Raw genomic sequence first — 19,208 nt, forward strand, 5'->3', positions numbered from 1 at the left:
AGCCCACCCATCTATTGAGAAGTATAATACACAAGGCTATTATTTTAGTGAATCTACAGACTTCTGAAACTATGGGAGCCTCTCCTTTAAGTAAAGGCCTGTTAAGGACAGAGGCCCAAGTTTGAATTCAATAATTTAAACAGAGACTTAAAATATCTCCAGACCAAATCCATGTGCAAAAACAAGCTTCTGACTTGAAGAATTAGCAGTGCTTTTGAGCGTCCTGAAAAGAATGCGGCCTGCAGCAAGCACTGACACCCATTGCCACGCTGAGCTGCTCTGCACTGTTACACAGCAAACCACTCACAATGACTTAAAAGAGAGACACAGCCATTCCGAGCTTCTTCCAGCAGGCACTAAAAACACCCGAAGGGCTTCGCTTCTCACTCCCCTGGGTTTGCGCTACTCACACTTGCTAATCAGCTCCTGGCCCCCGAGATACACTTCCTGTCTCTCCTTGGCTACGCCTAACCGATCGGAGTTGTACGCTCCACCTATTTTTGCCACAGGACTTTTTAGCAATTTGTGTCCAATTTCAAAGCACAAGCCACACCGCTAACAACCACAGCGGTCAGAGGCAGTGCTAGTTACACGTCGAGGGCAGCAACGCCCACTGCATTCCCAGGCAGACAAAGCATTGGCCTACCAAGGAATTCAGAGTTCTGAGGAAGCTTCTCAAATAAAAAGCTAACACAGCTAACTGCAAACCAGGATATACCTTATCTTACATACCAGGATATACCTTATATACCAAGGTAAAGCCCGCCCCAACCACTGTTCCAGGAACAGCTATTTGCACTCTGGCTTACACTGTTGCCCAAGAAAGATGCTTGCAGCCAAGCCAACAGGAAAACACTCTAAGAAGGAAAAGAGAGGAAGGCCTGTTACCAAAACACAGCACAACAGCACAGGCTGAACGTCACTGCAGATCTGCAGGAAGTGGGTCTGAACTTCTCTCAAGTTTCGGTATTCCTGTCACAAACTCCTTTCAAGATGATTGCTTACTAACATCTAGTCTCACTATGCAGACGCCCTGCTCATGAGATCTGTTAAGATACTTAGCATATCAGAAGGCCCAAGGTAATTTTTGCACAGCATTGGTGCTAGAGATGAAAAGCTCAGGTTAAAGCTGTAAATCATGTAGTTCCATAACTAAAGCTGACCCTTCGATTCTATTAGTCCTAAAGAAATAGGGTCCCACTGCACAGTTAGTGCTGCACACTCCTATGCCACGGTACCTGTACCACGGCATACCAGAAGGCTTCAGATTTGTGTCTACAGAGCAATGGGACACAGACACGTCCCCTTTTCACCTACCAAACAGGTCGCTGGCAAAAAAAGAAACCTCTTACTCCGTTCTCTCTCAGGCAGCACAGGCAGGAAGAGGACACTTTCTAAGCAGGCACGTGGAGTCTAGTCTATTCACCTGACTGGGGACGCCTGCTTTCCCTTCCAGGGCAGCTGCTGGAAACCTTCTGCAGCAGCTCCAAGGATGCATCTATCCAGATGGCAGAAATCATACAACAGGAAAAAAAATACCACAAGAACAAACAGAGAAATGCAAGGAAACAATTGCCTACTCACAGGTTTTAGCATTGAGACTACCTGTTCCTTTAGCTACCAAGGCAGTTAGTCATTGCTTTTTGGCTTGCTGGCTGAAATAAAGTAAGAAAAATTCACTGTCTTTTTTGAGAGTCTGTAGGTTTAAAGAGAGATGTAAGAAGAGCCCCTGCGGAAAGGGTATACAAAATTGAGTTAAACTCCCACAGCACTCAGCCTTATGCCTCAGTAAGGAAAATGAAAGTATACAGTGGCAACAGTAGGTTTTATAAAAAAAGAATTAGATACCACAAAGAAGCACAATATTTAATTTAAGAAACTGAACTCTGCTTTATAAGCATCAAGAAAGCTGAAGAGAAATTTGAACTATTAAGCAAAATACAGCTGTCATACAAAAAAAAGCTTTTTTTTCAATAAGTTTAAAATATTAGAAGACATTTGAAGGCAATGTTTGTGTCTTCATGCAAGATGGAAAGAATATCAAGTCAGATTTTTAAGTATAAACAGTAGTTACCTGACCAACTACCACACAGGGGTTCTAAGAGTTTTAGAGTTGCAAAGCAAGCAGATCTGTGAGATTATGATTATTGTTTTCAGCTGATCTGAGTTTTTTTTATCAGTTTCAAACCAATAAGAACTGCTGCCTTGATTAGCTCACACTGCTTTCTTCACACACATGCTAAAAGTTAGCTAGAACTCTTAAATCTCAGACTACTTCAGCGCTGCATGCTTTGTGAAAATATGCAAACCTTCCTCCAGTCATTTGCTGGAACAAGCATAATTCTAACAGCAGAAACAGATCAAAAATTTTTATTATATAAACACTGCGTATATTAGCACTTCTAGCGTTTGCTCTCTCTCACCATGCCGAGCTAGCATTCGAATCAATAGAGAAACAGAGGAAGAGAGTGAAGGAGGAGTATCTCTTACACAGACAGATCCCTCAACTCTGAGGACAGCTGTGTTTTGGGTTTCTTTTTTGCAGTAGCTCCCCACAGCAGATGCCTGAAATGTCGAGATGTCCAAATGGCACCAAGTGTTTCCGTAACAAGGCACAAGGTCAGAAGAAAAGAACAAGCTTATACTCACATTTCCTGATCAACTCTAAAGCCTACTCATTTTTCCCTTTTAAATATAAATACGCTGGGTAGCATATTTGAAGCATGCTGGTCAAGAAAGCACATGAACGCAGTAGAGGAAAATTCTACCTCGGTCCTTTTCTCAGTGGGGGCAAAGCCACGAGCACTAGCGTGCTTAGACAGCTGCCAACCAACCAGGCACATTCAGAGCGTGCCCACGCGCGGGGAGCGGAGCCCACAAGCCCAGGCACAGGGGCCCAGCCAGGAGGGGAGCCGAGGAGCCTCAGGGAGTGAGGGGGGGGCTTCACACCTACCCCCGGCCTCCTGCCTGCTCACGGCCCCCTCACCCTCCTCAGGGTACCTCGAGGGAGCAGCGGAGAAGCTGGGGGAAGATGGGTGTGACAGAAGGGACCCCAGGACCCCACTGGGAAGAAGGGGGGGTACAGAAGGGTCCTCGATATCCCAGCAGGGAGAGCAGGCAGGCACCAGGACCCTGGTAACTTAATGGGGGGCAGGGGGGGGAGGGATCCCATACCCCACCGGGACAGGACAGGGAATTGGGAGGGGACATACAGGAGGGTCCTCGGCATCCCAGGGAGAAGAGGGGACACGGCGGGAGGGGGGCACAGAAGGGACCCTGGTAACTTACTGGGGTGGGGAGGGGGACTACGGACCCAGGAGCCCACGGGGAGGGGGTGTACAGAACGGCCCTCGGCACCCCAGCGGGGGCACCGGGGGGGGAGGCACAGAAAGGACCCCGGTAATGCACTGGGGCGAGGGGACCCGGTACCCCACGGGGATGGGGGGGATAGAAGGGTCCTCGGTATCTCACCGGGCGGCGGGAGGAGTCGGGACCGGGTACCCCACCGTGGCGGGGGGGGGGAGGGGGGGAAGGACCCAGCGGAGGACGGCGGGGCGCGGAGAGGGGGCCGGGGCCGGCGCGGCAGCCCCCACCCCAAGGTCAGGAGCGGAGGCAGCCGAGCCCGGGCGGCCGCGAGCAGGCCCCTCCCCCGCCGCCGCGCTTCCTCCTCCCCCCGCAGGCCGGCGCGGCGCGGAGCGGAGCGGGGCGGGGCGGGGCCGCCCCGCGCGGGGCAGCGGCGGCCCCGGGCCCCGCGGCCGGTACTCACCGGGCCGCGCCGCGCCGCCCGCTCCCGTCCGACCCCCCGCTTCATTTAGCCGCCGCTGCCCGGCTCCTTCCGGCCTGCGCGCCCCACGTGACCGCGCCGCCCCGCACCATCGAGAGGAGCCCGGGAGAGCGCAGGGGGAGGAGAACGGGGAGAGAAAGAAGGGCGGATGGAGCGGTCCCGTCGCGGCAAACCTACCATAGAGGCGGAGCGGCGGTCCTCCAGAGGGCCTTGCTCCTCCCCCTTCCTGCCTTTAAATGTTTTCGGGGAAAGAGGCGGGGCCTCGAGGGAAGGGGCGGGGCCTCGGGGGAAGGGGCGGGGCGATGAGGCGGCACGTGCTTTGCTGGGGCAGGGGGCAGCCGTGTGCTCTGCCGGGAGGTGGGGGGCAGGTGCCATATAGGGGTACTGTGCCAAGAGGGGGGCAGGTGCCCTATGGGGGGTGCAGGTGCCCTATGGGGGGGGTGCAGGTGCCCTATGGGGAGGGGCAGGTCCCCTATATGGATACTGTGCTAGGGGGCAGGTGCCCTGGGGGGGGGCAGGTGCCTTATGGGGGGGGACAGGTGCCCTGGGGGGGGTCAGGTGCCCTATGGGGGTACTGTGCCAAGGGGAGGAGGGCAGGAGCCCTATGGGGGGGCAGGTGCCCTATGGGGGGGGCAGGTGCCCTATGGGGGTACTGTGCTAAGGGGAGGAGGGCAGGAGCCCTATGGGGGGGGCAGGTGCCCTATGGGGGGGGCAGGTTCCCTATGGGGGTACTGTGCTGGAGGGCAGGTGCCCTATGGGGGGGGTAGGTGCCCTGGGGGGGGTAGGTGCCCTATGGGGGTACTGTGCCGAGTGGGGTCAGGCACCCTATGGAGGTGCCTCTGAGGGGGGCAGGTGCCCGGGGGGGGCGCCTAGGTGGGGGGCAGGAGGGAGCCGCGGCGCTGCGGGCAGCAGCTCCTGCCGTAGGACCCGTGCGGCCTCGGGCCCCGGGGAGCGGCGCGCCGCCCGCCCGCCCGCCCGGGACGCGCCGCCTCTCCGGAGCTCGTTCTGCACGTCTTTAATTAAACGGAGCCTTTTGCAAACGCTCGGAGAGCTTCGGCTCCGAAAGCTCTTTGGGAGCCGGGCGTCAGCGGCGCAGGCGAGGCGCGCGAGCGGCGTTTCCGCGCCGCGTGAAACGGCAGCCGGGCGGTTCGGCAGCCGCTGTGCCCGCAGCGCCTGGTGCCGCTCTCGCCGCCGGAGCAGCCGGACGCCTCCCACGTTCACACCGATGTGAATCAGCTGATTCAGTTCGGGAGACGGAAAGAACGACCCCCCCCCGGGGCCCACAGCAAAAATAAACCGAGGCCAACAACCCTGCTATACATGAGCAATTAATTCTGTTCGCGTATAAACAAAACCAAACGTTGTGCGCTGGGCAGTCGCTGTGCAGCTCCCGTGAATTAAAAGCTGCCACCGACGGGGCTCTGATAAAACTAACCTAAGCTGGTACGTGAGTCGCGAGGCGCAGAGCCTCGCTGCAACGCTTCGTGCTCGCACCGGCCGCGTCCAGACGGCCGCGTCCAGGCACAAGACTGGGGAAAAACAGGTTTCCCGGAGCCAAAAGCGCGAAAGCATCAACTCTTGTGGGGCGTCCTTATCCGCTTCGTCTCTGCTCTGGCACCAGTCGCTGCTTACTGGTTTTGCAACGCACCTCGCTTCCGAGCCGGAAAAGGTTCCCCGTCAGTGCTGCCAACCACCGGCAATTCATTTGCTCGAGCGTGCCGAAGCGCGGAGCCGGGTGACGGAGCGCGGAGCCTTGCGCGAAGCCCGGCGTCGGTTTTGCGGGGACCTCGGACGAGAACACTTGCGGAGCTTACTCGTTAGATGGGAATCGTTAGTCACGACCCGTATTCCTCCGTGCCGCAGGAGGCCGCGCTCCGCCAGGCGACGGGCTCTGCCGGCAGCGGGGGCGCGGCGGAGGGGACTTCCAGACCTAGACCCCTCCTAGGGTGGCTTCGCTCGAGAGCCTGGCTAGGAATTCCTAGTTACACTAGTGTCCCCAGACCGAGAACTTCTCTAGGAAAACCCGGATCTAGAAATTTTCCTCGGGAACTCCTGCATCTGGAACCCTTCCAGCCAGTTCCCGGATCCTTTCTGTTCTAGAAATGTACAGCATTCCCCAGAGCCAGAACAATTCCAGAACCCCCCCGACCTAGAAGGTCTTGTAGGTGCCATGATCTAGAACGGTTCTAGGCCCGCAGACCTAGAGCGGCTCTAGCTGTCCCTATCTAGAACAGCTCTGAATCCCCTTACCCGGAACAACTCTGGGCTTGACCTAGAACAGCTCGTTCCTACAATCTAGAGCAGTTCTAGACTTGCCGGGCCAATAGACAGGGAGGGGGCGACGGCTGCCACCCCCAGCCAAGCGTTTTAAGGATCGCTTCATCCTCGGCAGCTTCGGTTCTTAAAACCAGCGTATATACAAAAGGAAAGAAGCCGCTGAGCTCCGAAACCCGACGGAGCCGAGGGGCACACTGCTCGCTCCTGCCCCCTCGGCCGGCCGGGCTCGCCGGCGCGAGCGAGCGGGCGGCCGCGGGGCTGATCCGCGCTGGAGACCCGACCCGGCCACGGCAGCCCGGGGCAAGCCGCTTCCGCGGGGAGAGGCGGCTCTGAGCCCTTGGGAAAACATCTCGCTCGCGGCTCGGTTTCCGCCTAGGAGCGCTAAGGAAAACTAATTTATTGGCGGATTTGTTAGCCAAAAAGCAATTCCCCGGAGGAAATCGGGGCGCCAGAGAACCGAGTCTGCGCTAACGGGCACGAACATTGCCGCGAGCAAAGCCCCCGGATCACCCTCCGCGGGCGGCTCGCTGCGAGGCTCGCTCGCCCTTGCACGGTCGGGTAGGTGGGGTCCAGCACCCTGTGTCCTCCCAGCTAGGGCCGGGCGCGCTCGCCGGGCAGGACGCCTCCGCCTTCCTCCTCTTCTCCCGCTCCTCGTGCGCAGCGGCTGCAAAGCCGCGCTCGCCCTGCGGCCGCCGCTGGGAGCCAGGCTGCGGGTGCAAGGAAGCATCCGTCCCGCTGGCTACGCTGCCCGTCGGCGCCCAACCTCCGCGCCGCCGCCGCGGGCGCCGCGCTAGCGCCCTGCGCCAGCAACCCCTCCACGACACGCCGAACCCGCCGCAGCACGTTACAGGAACCCTCTCCTCTTCCAGTAAAGGATAGCACAAACCAGCAAATAACTCTCCAGATATTTATTAAAAAAAAATGCAAAGCGGCACAAGTGTTCGTCAGGACAGCGAAGCACCGACAGCGTTTCTTGCCCCCAGCCGCCGAGGGAAAGTTGTTAAATCCCTGCAGGCTGCAACGAGCGGACGGCCGAAGCTTTCGCTCTGCAGTCGTTCCCTCGTTGCGCGTTAGCGCGCTTGACCGCGTGGCGAAGTTACCCGGAGAAGCAGCAGCACCACTGAACGATTCCCTTTCCGTACACCGCATACCCGGAGTAAAGCAAGGGCGGCTTCCGGCAGACGACGCTGCAGCGCGCGCGCCCCGATGCCGGGCTCGGCGGCCGGCACGAAGCAGAGGGACTCGGCGCCCCTGTCTCCACTTGCAAAGCATCACTAATGAGAGAAATACAGGAAAGCAGCTTCACCAGCAAGAATCTTTCTCTGACAGTCATTAATGGGGGATTATCAGGATTTCCCAAAAAACTGAGATTTTGGGGGAAAAAAAGGGGGAAAACAAGATAGAAAGGGAACAGATTAAAGTGGTAATTACTCTGCTAGAGAACGAATGCAGTGAAAGCCTGCTATCCAGAAAGGAGCGGTTTTGTCAGGGCAACCTCTATAAGCTGCAGTTCTCTCAGCCAGGTGCTTTCCCGAGCTTTTCCAGAGCCTGCCCGCCGAGCTCTGCCCCGGCGCTCCCCACCGCCGGCGCGCCCGGACCCGGACCAAGGCGAGACGATTCGGGGCGAAGATGCTCCTGCCCAACAACCATCAGAGATCGGGCGCTGCTAACACTGGCAGGGCTTCATTACGCTGAACGCTGGCTCTGCCAAACTTTTTTTCTTTAAACTGTACTCGGTATTTTATAATGCTACAGAATTTTTAAGGAGACCAATGATTTTTTTTTTGCCCTCTAACACTAGGACTTTATCATCTGCACCCCCTCCCCATGCCTCTCAGCCAAGCACAGCACAATCACACTCTATGAGCATTGCAATTTTCCCATGGCTTCCACAAAGACTTTCAGTTTAACAAATGAAATGGTGGGTAACAAGAGTTTAAAGTTGTGAGTTTATTGCATATGTAACAAAAATGAACATGACCTCCTGGGTCCAGCCTACTATACAATCACTGTTTATTCCAGCTGGTTCCATAACCACATTAAATAGAACTAGTATTTCTTTAAATACTTTGATTTAGACATAAAATGAAACATTAGTGTACAACTTTCACAAAATAAATCTGCAATAAAAACAGTGGAAAGAATAACAAGGATAGCAGCAATACTTAAACATGACATTACAAAATAATAAATTAAAAAAATACATTATAAAGTGGTTGAGGAACAAAAATCAACAAATTAAAAACAGATCCATACTGTGTTTCTGGGAACTTGCTGTGCCACACGGCCCTGAACCTGGGCACCGGCTACGGAGGGCACAGTGGCCAGATCTCTAACACACACAACCTGCTGGATTTCATAACCACCTTGACTTGATCTAAGTACACACACTGCTGAGCAAACTTTGAGTTCACCATCTGGAGCTTCAAGCAGCCTTTTTGAAACAGGGTCTTCTCTAACGTAATGCCCAAGTTAACGCTAACACTCAAAACAGTCTCCTTTCGTCCCGATTTAAAACACACGCAGAGTGGTGGTCTCCTACATCCCTGAGCATGTAGTATAGGCTGATGAGCAGTACCAGGGCAAGTACTGGAGGTCTGTGCCACCGGAGCAGTTTCTAGGTTTGCCTTTAGAACAAGAGACGCGTGGTACCTTGCATTTCCTTCAGGTCTGATCCAAGAAGTATCCGTGTACAAGGCGGAACGTGTAACGACAAAACGAGAACCAGACTCTTCCATGTTATTCTTTGGGCAAGCTTGAGAAATATTGACCAGTTCAAATGCTGGCAGATCAAATGGGAACAAACACACTCGCAAATTCAGACAGCTGAGGTTACCAGAGCAGTCCCCGAAACCTTGGAGTATCAGTGACTCAAGTCTTGCAAACGCTTGTTTGCATTTTATCCTTCTCTGGCCTTGAAATCAGCCGTAAGAAGAACAAATTATCACTTAAAACCCATACTATCTCACTTTATTTTCTCCATCCATTCAACCAGCTTTAAGGCCTGCCTCAAATGCATGTACGGAACAATACAAAAAATGTCTTCATCATCACTGAAGTGGCACAAGATTACAAAGACAACACGACGGGAGAAGTGGTGAAGCTGTTTAAAAGAGAACTAAAGTAATTAAAAAGACAGTGCCCTATTCTCATTACTGTCAGCATGGAGGAGGTACCTTGAAAAGGGCTTTTAAATACAGCAAAAAACATACGGACTTTTCAAAACAACAATCCTTGCCTATTCTTATTTTGTGCATTCAATAAACACTGACCTAGCAAAGACATTAGGAACTATCTATGTCAACTGTATCATTGACATAAAGCTACTTGACCTATAGATCTCAGAATCAAGGGCCTTTCTTTACCTTCACCTCGCTTGGTTTTTACAGAGCCAGTTGCACTGCATGTCGAGCTTGCGTGATAGGATTTTTGTTAGTGGTATGTTTTAATGTTTGTTTTCTAAACTCCTTTAGCAAAAAAAATTCCACGAGACTGCATGAAAATCTTTCGAGCAATAATCCATTTTGGATTTTTCCTATCTGACTGGTTTATTGCACATTCAAACGTACTGAAAGGATTAGGTGCACTTTATGAACAGGTATGACTTCGCAGCTGCTTTGTAAAGCCAGGGCCACGCGAACTCTGCTCCTCAGCCCAAGAGGTCAGCACAAATGGTCATCTGCAGACAGTCGTGTTTTCTCTCTTTACTGCAGCAGAGTCGCACAGTTTCCTTTCCGTCCCAATAACCAGTACTGCAGAAACTGGTCCCCAAGTGTCAGAAGATTCCTACAGAACGTGAATCTGTCTCTCCTACATAGTCTTGCAGTATGAGCATCTTTAGCCACCCTGTGCAAATCTCACAATATGGTACAATTTTACATCTCCAATGCAATCCCCACCCCCAGCATCAAATCACAAGAATCATGGTCAATGGAAAAACAAAAAGAGAAAGATGCCAGGATTTTGACAAGTATCTAACTTTCTGTCCTATCACAGTTTAAAGCTATTATCAAATTCAATTAAAAAAAGACAAAATAGAAATATTCCAGTAGACATCTTCTAAGAACAATCTCTTACCCACAGCTGAATTTCAATGCACTATTCCATAAACATAACATCTGTTAAATGTTTCAGTAATGACTGTCTCTAAAAACCAGGCTTGCCAAAGAAAAACATCCTATACAAGCAAGTCTGCTTTACTTAAGCTTAGACATGTTTGATAGATAACTGGATCTTTCTGAAGTCATGTTATTTAATAAAATACTGTCTCATCATGGTGTGCAAACTGGAAAAAATGTTAGTGATTCAGGTATTTCATTTGCTTTTGTTTCCCCTGGGAAGTCATTTTAGCGATGTGTTAGAGAACAAACCTTTTAATATTAGTTTCAGATATTTGAAAAAAATAGCCTTATATGGCTCTCTGGAGAAATCTTCATCCCTACAGAACTGAAGTCATAAATCCTTCCAGTAACTTTACATAACATTTTAAATGTATTCACTATATAGTTACCCTTTTACATTATCCTCCAAATAAACCTTTCCCAAGGCCAAAAACTTCAGAACAGAATTCTGTTCTGTGAACTTAGCTTTTAGCAATTTCCATGCGAGTCTTCAAATTTCAAATCACACAAACACATTTCAGATAAAACAGCGGCACTGAAATCACAGCTTTGGGATTGAATTAATTTTGTCCTTTGTCTCCTCCTTAAAAGGCTTCTCTGCAAGGTACTTAAATCTGAACAAAACCATGGAAAGTAAATCTGCAGGAGGAATTATTGTTTTCATGTGCAAAACAATGAGAGTTCAACCAGGACAACCAAGAAGAAATCATACAATACCATTTAAGCTGTCCCAGATTCCTTCACTTTTCTCAAGGTGAGCCACAGTTTTCACTGGGAGCTTCCTGCTAAGGCAGAACATCATTTTCTTTGCCTTTCAGTTAGATGTTCATATGAAGTTATTTTCTGCTAGAAATTTACTTTTTAAACAGGTGTTCAAAATGTGCAATGCAAATTCTAGTGCCAGTCAGACACTCAGCACTCGCTGGGCTCTACGAGGGCTCAAGCTTGATTTAAGACAAACCAACCAGGTACGCCTACACCAGTTCCAGGTCCTCCACAAATCAAGCTCATTCTCAACAGCACTTTGATTCTCCTATAAAAAACCCACAGGTCACTGACCCTATCACAATATGTGTTACAAATCTAGCAGAATATCCTGTGTAACCAAAGCCAAATGCTGAACTTGGCTGCATTTCATTTTATGGGGGATGGAAGAAGGGGGAAGGGGTTATTGTAACAAAGGGGAGAAAAGACAGTTGGAAACCACCAACAAAAGCCCCTACCCCCACCCTCATCCACCAACAACAGAAGGGAAACAATCCCATCTCTAAGTTGTCTAGAGTTCCAATGCTTCAGACAGCTTAGCAGGAAGTTCACAGCAAGCTTCTTCTAGCTTTTGATTTGGTGGTCCATGAGCTAGCATCTGTTTCCTTTGGTTGCTTTTTCACTCCACAGCAAACCCACATGTCTCTTCCACAGCTGTCAACAGCTTCTCGTAAAGCTTCTCGTATGACTCATAAGGCGGAATGTCAATCCGGTTAAAGCTAGAGGCAAAACAACAGCATATTGCACCAGATGAGTCTAAAACAATTCTGGAAAAAAATATTTACTTCAGCTACATACAGATTAAATTTGTAAAATCACTGGCAAAGAAAGCATCAGCCACTTTCGCAGTCAAAGGAGACACGATAAAAGAGCTACATTTCTGCAGCTGGGACACACAACTTACTAAGGATGCATTTGGGAGGTACAGGGGGAGGAGACAGAGGCAGTTGCAGGAGACTTGCAAATAAAGCAAGACATCAGACAGATCTACTGCCTTCTCTGCCTACAGAAAATTCGTGCCTCTACTGAAATGGTTTCCTGTCCCTGAGAGCTCAGTTGTGTGCTTATACTCTACCAATAGCATGCTCTTTCTAAACTTTAAATCTGAAAGCTATTTTTCATAATCCTGGATGCAACAGTATGATGATGTTTTTATGTACTCAAAGAAAAGTGATACATATTGCTAGAAGTCATTTATCGGTCAACGCTTTTGCTGAAACATCCTGCAAACTTCTCACTATCCAGAATAATCAACCTGGAAATAGACCAAACCCACAGATAACAGAAAAGACATAAATCAAGCTATAAGAAGTCAATTACACTGCTAGCTGCAGAGCACAGATATCTCCAAGCTAGCAGAGCCCACCTGGATTCACCATAACCCAGTTAATCCATAGCCAGGACCAACAGAGCTGAGTGTACTTTAAATCAAGGCAAAGGGAAAGCAAGCATTGACATGCAGAATGTTTTCATCTTACCAAGTGTGGGCTTTCGGAAGGTTGTCTGTATTTGCATCTATTAAATGGATGGTAAACAGTCTGGGTCCTGCAGCGCCTGTAGAACCTTACAGACAGACATTCTAGTTAATGCACTTCAGCAAAACATCCTTCATGCACAAAGTTTGCTACTTATAAAAATGCAAGAGAAAATTACAGTTCCAGTTGCAAACACAGGTATGCCACAAGTTAAATCTGTATATCAGCTTTGGAGCTGAAGAAGGGATGACAGAAGTGGGAGGCTGTTGATGACAAAGAACTTCCAGACTAGTCGTTCAGAAAACAGCTAAGTTCTATATTAACAGAGCTGCCCCTTCAAAAATGAAGAGAGTTCAGTACAAAGCAGCCTCTCCTGTAAAATAGAACTACATATTCTCATCTGCAAGATAGAGTTGACTGTGAGCCAACAGACAGACCATTATCAGGAGAGTCACAACAATCTCGGACACCGTCACCTTTTCCGATAGCAGAATCGCAGTTTTGGGGAATTTGTTATAGAGTCTAAACATCTGTCATCAAATAATGAAGCGAGTACAATTTTCATATGCAATAAAGTTGTTTGATCAGCATTATAATCATGTGTGTGCTTGCATGGAATTTTAACGTCAGTCCGCACCATCATAAGAAACCGACATGCTAATAATGACACCAATCAAAGTGCTATGTGATGGTAGATTTGCATATAAGCTAAAGAGTTCCTCATCAGGAGAGCTGCTGACAAATGTAAAGCTGCTCTTAGGATCAAAAATTCTAAGCAACCAGGTTATCCAGTAACATGCAGATATTCTACTAGGGCCTAGTAAAAACCACACGATTTTTATTGCTTTCTTTCACTGTGGATTATCTCTGCCTCCTCATCAGTCACCTTGTAAAGCCTTGAAACCTTGAAGTGGGACACGTGTTGACCCCGTCACAAACTGCAACAGCCTGGCCCTTCTTTCCTCATCAAACGTTTCCACCGCTTGCCAGAACCACTTTACAATATTGCTATCTGCCATGCAGTGCTTTAGACGTGTGTTTGACTTCCAGTCATTCAGGTCTATCTTATCCAGGCCGCCTATGATTAGCTGTTAAAGGATTAGAAAACATTTTAACATTCAAAGTCATTTCAGGTTTGCTGCTATAAAAGTATACATCAAACTGTTTAACAAAGTGTAACATTCTTTACACACCTGAACCTCCGTTTTGGTACACAAAAATGCTGCAAAATAGTTTAGCTCAGGAAGTAACTCTCTCCAGTTAAACTGAAACGAAACTGGGGCAGAGGAGTATGCTTACCGAATGTAAAATTTCACAAGAAACTAGAGTCAAAAGTCCCTAATAAGACCTGCTTTTTAAAATCTATCTTACCTGAAAAGTACAGCTTTGTATATACACAAATCTACGCACACTGTACATTTGTAAGGGTACAGCTTGGACTTGGAAGACAGAGTACCCTCCGAGAGCTATGCAGCATTTCCCCCACGCAGGCTTGCTCCAGAGGTGCTCACACCAACTACCACCAAATCCTCCTTAGTTTATCTCAAAACACTTTTGATTTGTTGTGCCATAACAGACAACAACTACAGAGCAGCCTGCATCTGTTTACTGTCATTTGTTAGAGGCACTGACACAAACTGGACATATGAATTCAAACTTTTCCAGATGAAAGCTGGTGGTAAAATACTTAAAAGGAAGTTACTGCTGGCTGTGACTCTAAGCATCTAACTGCTTTGGGATGTAAATTGTAATAATGTGGGTTGTTGACTTATTTTGATCAACTCTTGATTGTCAGTCATGCGAAGTACAAAATAATACTCTAAATGAATGAAGTATATACCTCAAGTTCCTTCTGGTCAAACGGTTTGAGGAGATGTTGAGGAATAAGTTCGTTAAAACCCTTCTGCAAAGCCAGGAACTGTGCCTCGATTCCTCTCATAAATCGCCAGTTTACATACAATCTGGAAAAAAAATAAAAAACCCAAACTGAAAGTAGGTAAGGGTAATGAGATAGATGGACCTGTTTTTTTTTTTTTTTTTTTTTTTTTTTTGTCAGAACTGGAAAACACTTATTTTACAGAAGAGTTAAGATATACATTTTAATTTATTAGAAGTGCTTACTAGTTCCTTTTTTTTTTTTTTTTTTTTTTTAATACCAACAGTTAATTCTTGCACCATCAACAGATAAACGAAGAAAAATTCCCAACTTAAAATAATCTTCCCAGGTCTTAGAGAAGTCTGTTGTATGAGAACAGTCATGTAATTCATGAGTTAGGTATTACCTTCTGAAATATTGATTTCATTAATTTTTTTAATATAGTGAGATTAATCTGTTCACTACCTTCTTTCCCCTACATTTGCAGAATATTTTTTTCCACTCTGCAGTACCTGACATATTCTTTCTTGTTATCTTCTGTCACTGGAATATTCCTGCCATTTGGTTTTAGTTCATGCTGTAAAATCCGCCCAAAAGCGTTGTGTTCCACACAAAAAGTATGGTCCAAAACCGGGGTGATATCATTCTCTCTGGCAATGAAAAGACAGGAGATAAACCTAGTATTTTTGGTATTTTGATTAATATCAAAGGTCATCCAGACAGTTTGTTATATGAATGCTTAAAGAGAGTTAGTCTTTGGGATAAACTTAGTAATTATCCATCTGCAATTGTCACAACCACTAAAGGAATGATGCTACAACAACCATTTCCATATAGCTTAATGTATTTTGAAGAGCCCAAACATATGCCATCTTCACTTTCTTTTTTCTCTAATCCTAGAAGTATGCACTGACAATAAAAAAATAATTAAATAACACATATAGCAACCAACAGATTCGCTGCCAGGTATCAGTGTAAATTCATCACTTAGTAAATTTCAGGAGCATCAGTAACATTAAATACAAAAATTAAAACTGCATTTAGGAAAAAAAAATCATTGATGATAATGCAAACCAATAATGAAAACTTCCAAATATATACTGAATGTCAGATTTTGTTCAAAGTAGTATAGATTTACAGAAGTCCAGATTAAAATGGAAATGAATAGAATTAATCAAAGTTGGTACCTGACACACACCATTTTTCCTTTGAACAAAGCCATACTTCCTCAGAACTTTGTCCTGAGCTTAGATTTTGAGAGCAGGATATTCTATCACACCTATGTAAGATTTAATGATTTAGCATCTACTTTAGAGCAAAGAGGGCTAACAAAGAGCTCTATTTCTATGAGAGCTTTTCCTCGAGTACCTTGGATTTTTTTTTTTTTTTAACATAGAAATAATAGTTTCAGTGATTTTGTACAGATCTCCCCCATTGCAAGATTTTTGCAAACTTTTTTTTTTGTTTGTTTTTTTAAGAACACCTATCTCACTATTGCCAACATACTCTATCCTATCTTCTCTACAGGTAGGCAATCGATAAATACAGTACTTACAAAATCCAGACTAAACTTTTGTGTAATTCTGGGTCAACAGATTCCAGATCAGAGAGCTGAATGGGTTTCCCCAGAAGTTGTTTGTAAAAGGGAACTGTGAAACCCCCGTTGATATAGTGTCCATGGAACACAGCCAAACCCATTATCCGACCAACAAAATGGAAATAAGACAAATGGTCCTGCAGGGAGAGGAGAGAGACTCACGCAGTGAAGAGGCACTCCGACACTGACATCTTGTGGCTGTATCTGCACCATCAGGAGTGTGCTGTATGTGCACATATCTGCAACCCTCTGGGCTGGAGGAGACAATTTCTCCTCGTAGCACAATCAAGAACAGAAGCATTTAATGATTAAACATCTCAAACAAGTATCTGTTCATTATCTGGCTAATAAATTGGATGCAAGTCCTCTAGACCTTCCAAGGGGTCAAACTCAGGAAAAGAAAAGCCCTGTGAAATCCAGACAATCCAAGAAGATAGGTCAATTCCAAACAAATAAGTAGTTTATACTTTGTTTAATCACTCAAAATATTTTCTGTAATTTACTCTAGAAGAAGCAGGCTATGGGCTTCTTTCGATTGCATGCCTTTAGCGTTGCCTGTAAGACTTAGTTTTCAATGGTCGGTTTAAATGCTATGGTCAAGATTCCCCCAAATTATCTCCCCCCCCCCCCATCTTACAGAGCAAATTAATCATCTCTGAAAAAATTCAGCTGTACTACTACAGAATTGCTGCTTCTTCTTAGGGTCTGCATCAGTACAAGAAACTCCAAATCCTCTGCTCCATATTATATCAATAGAAGGATCATTAACACATTCTTATTCCCCTTCAATGTCTGTTTACTCTCCTGTCACGGCAGAACAGCTGCAGCAAAAAAGACTGCATGGGACCTCTGTTGAAGTAGGTGCATTGCTCAGAACTTAATACTTACAGGATTGATAGAAGAGTCTGGATTGATTTGCAACATGTAAATATTATCTGTAGAATACTGGAAGAGTCCATAATAGGGATTCAACATTTCATGGCACAGTAAATACAACCATTCTCTGCCAAAAAAGCAGTATTTTAGAAGAATATAACTTTCACTGATGTTTCAGACAACAGAATTATTGCGAACCATCAAAATAGTCAGCAATTATTATAAATTTTCTGTTACAAATCAAATGATCTTGTATTGCCTCAATATGCCCCACCTGTTCCCTAAACACTGTCAGAGACATGCCTAATGAAAAAAAAATTGTGCGAACAAGACTCTTTCCAAAAAACTTTGACTTTCGTACACAGTTCAGATTTAGAGTCCAAGAGATCTGTTCTTCTGCAACCTTTATACTACAAAGGATTACTAAAACAAACAAAAAATCCCTACTGTTTAAAATTAGCTCAAACACTGGAGATCTTTAAAAAAGATGTTTTTCTGCAAATGCTTGATAACCAGAGAATCTCTATGTCTAAGGAGACCAACGGGGCTGAGAGACCAAACCCATTAGCAGTCAGGTATGTCCTCTCACCTCAATAATATCCATAGACAGGAATGGAACTGAAGCTATTTTTGACCTCCTATTTTACTATTAGAAATACCCCTTTATTACTGAAGTTTGTAAATGATGTCCAATGCAAGATGCAAAATATTCTGAGAACTATGAACTTTAATGCTTTCAAATGGCACTGTACTGATTTTAAACAGCCCTTTGCAATAGATGGGCAATTAGGAAAGCCATCAGGAGAGTAAGGATGTTAAAAGTGGAGAGACACTCCAGGCTGCCCTTGGTAAGTCAGCTCAAAATGTTTCAACGTCTTTCCTTTGTCCAGTGATGGGTTACGGAAAGACATCTAGTCTGGTAATGCAGCTTTTGTGGATTTGAGAAATCACCCAGTGAATTTACAGGATGCACCTAAGCCACTGCAAAGAGGAGTGTTTTGGTAATGACTGATGTTACAGTCAACTCCAGCACTTCCTTCAGGTCTGATGCAACTCCTAGTGGATCATCATCATCATCATTTTTAAGAGGGAGACAAATTTTCAAAACTTTAAACTTTATTTAGGGTTAGTTTGTCTCCAGTGCTGCTCCAACAGATCAGAGATCTACTGAACGTGGCTCAGAAAACAAGGAGGAATCTTTATCATCTTGCAATCCTTTCGCTAAAAATCAGACAGGTGAATTTAACAAAACTTCCATGGGGATTTAGTTTTTACTTCAGAGTCTAGATGATTCTTGGAAGACCTCAGTTTGAGCTGCTCACACTTTCAGCTACAGAACAGGATCCTGTTGCTGGGATCAGCATTTTTTGCAGTAAGATCAGCAGCATACCCTAAACAAGTCTTCTGAGCTTACCGAGCACAGAATGGTGCTGAATACAGAGCAATGTTGATTCCAATAACATTCCCAAATTCCAGGTATACCAAAATACTTGGCATGAGCTTTTGACACCAGGAAGGCTGTGAACGATCTTTTAGGTCACATCCTTCTACTTTCAATCTACTTGGAAACAAAGACCGAACCCAAAACCACTCTCTATAAACCAGATCACAAATGACATAAGCCACAGGTCACTTTAAGGCAATTTTACAGTAAAACAGTGCTGGACAAACAAAGCAAGATCTCACCTTGCTACTCCTCCATAATCCAGGCCCTCCTCTCCTCGAAATTTTACCATAAGCCTCTTTTTCAAATCTTTTGGTCTCATCTTCATTATCTGACGGTAAGATTCCTAAATATATGTATTATTACAGATTAGACACTTATTTCCTTCCCATTATTAAGTCTACTACGAAGCACTAGCATAAACAATACATATTGTTACTCAATTACAAGAATATTCATTATATTGTTAAAGTACTAACCTAAAGCAAGTTCCAATGACACCTCGGCAAGACTAGGTGGTATTTTTATTGCATTTTGCTATGCTAAAGTAATCCATTCCAAGAATGGCAGAATTCCCAGTTACAAGAGCTTTTAAATGCCTAAATGCAGAAGTGGTAATATCAAGCAACGAGATGCCCTTCTATCTAAGTTCCCATATGCTGCCATTTCTAAATGAAAAAGGACATTCAAGCTTATCAACAAAACGATGAGAAGTTTATGCAATCCAGCTGTCCTTGTTTAAGGCATGGGAGCTTTAGAAAATAAAGACTCATACTGGCAAAAAATTGGTTTTAGTCCCATAGTTTTCTATAACCAGTATCTGAATCTGGGGAAATTAACTTTTTCCTTACTCCCAACTATTCTCTAAACTATGTTTGAAAAGCCCTTTTAAGTTTTTGACCTGCCTGACCCATGCGTTTGAAAGTAAAAACTCATTCTATGCTGTATTTCAGTATTTCTTCATAGAAACATCCAAGTCAAAAAACGATCCTT

General features: G+C 46.1%; 2 protein-coding genes across 5 annotated transcripts in view; both read right to left on the reverse strand.

The window, feature by feature from the left end:
- RNF216 (ring finger protein 216) overlaps nucleotides 1-3,841 on the reverse strand; it is an 83,324-nt gene extending 79,483 nt beyond the window's left edge. Inside the window, exon 1 of the mRNA XM_062588423.1 lies at nucleotides 3,767-3,841. The gene's annotated coding sequence lies outside the window, so the exon portion shown is untranslated. The remainder of the gene's footprint in view (nucleotides 1-3,766) is intronic.
- Nucleotides 3,842-7,992: 4,151 nt separating this feature from the next.
- SMURF1 (SMAD specific E3 ubiquitin protein ligase 1) overlaps nucleotides 7,993-19,208 on the reverse strand; it is a 45,399-nt gene continuing 34,183 nt past the window's right edge. For 2 of the 4 annotated variants that reach the window (XM_062588088.1, XM_062588086.1), the window contains exons 11-18: nucleotides 18,458-18,561; nucleotides 16,784-16,898; nucleotides 15,854-16,032; nucleotides 14,811-14,948; nucleotides 14,263-14,383; nucleotides 13,309-13,510; nucleotides 12,426-12,501; nucleotides 7,993-11,666 (exon numbers count right to left, since the gene is read on the reverse strand). In XM_062588088.1, coding sequence (XP_062444072.1) covers nucleotides 11,567-11,666; nucleotides 12,426-12,501; nucleotides 13,309-13,510; nucleotides 14,263-14,383; nucleotides 14,811-14,948; nucleotides 15,854-16,032; nucleotides 16,784-16,898; nucleotides 18,458-18,561 — 1,035 coding nt within the window. In that variant the 3' untranslated portion in view covers nucleotides 7,993-11,566. Of the gene's footprint in view, nucleotides 11,667-12,425; nucleotides 12,511-13,308; nucleotides 13,511-14,262; nucleotides 14,384-14,810; nucleotides 14,949-15,853; nucleotides 16,033-16,783; nucleotides 16,899-18,457; nucleotides 18,562-19,208 lie in introns of all 4 variants that reach the window. The other 2 variants (XM_062588087.1, XM_062588084.1) reach the window with 1 other exon arrangement.

This window comes from Rhea pennata, chromosome 15, assembly GCF_028389875.1.
Source record: "Rhea pennata isolate bPtePen1 chromosome 15, bPtePen1.pri, whole genome shotgun sequence".
In the NCBI taxonomy this organism is placed as follows: Eukaryota; Metazoa; Chordata; class Aves; order Rheiformes; family Rheidae; genus Rhea; species Rhea pennata.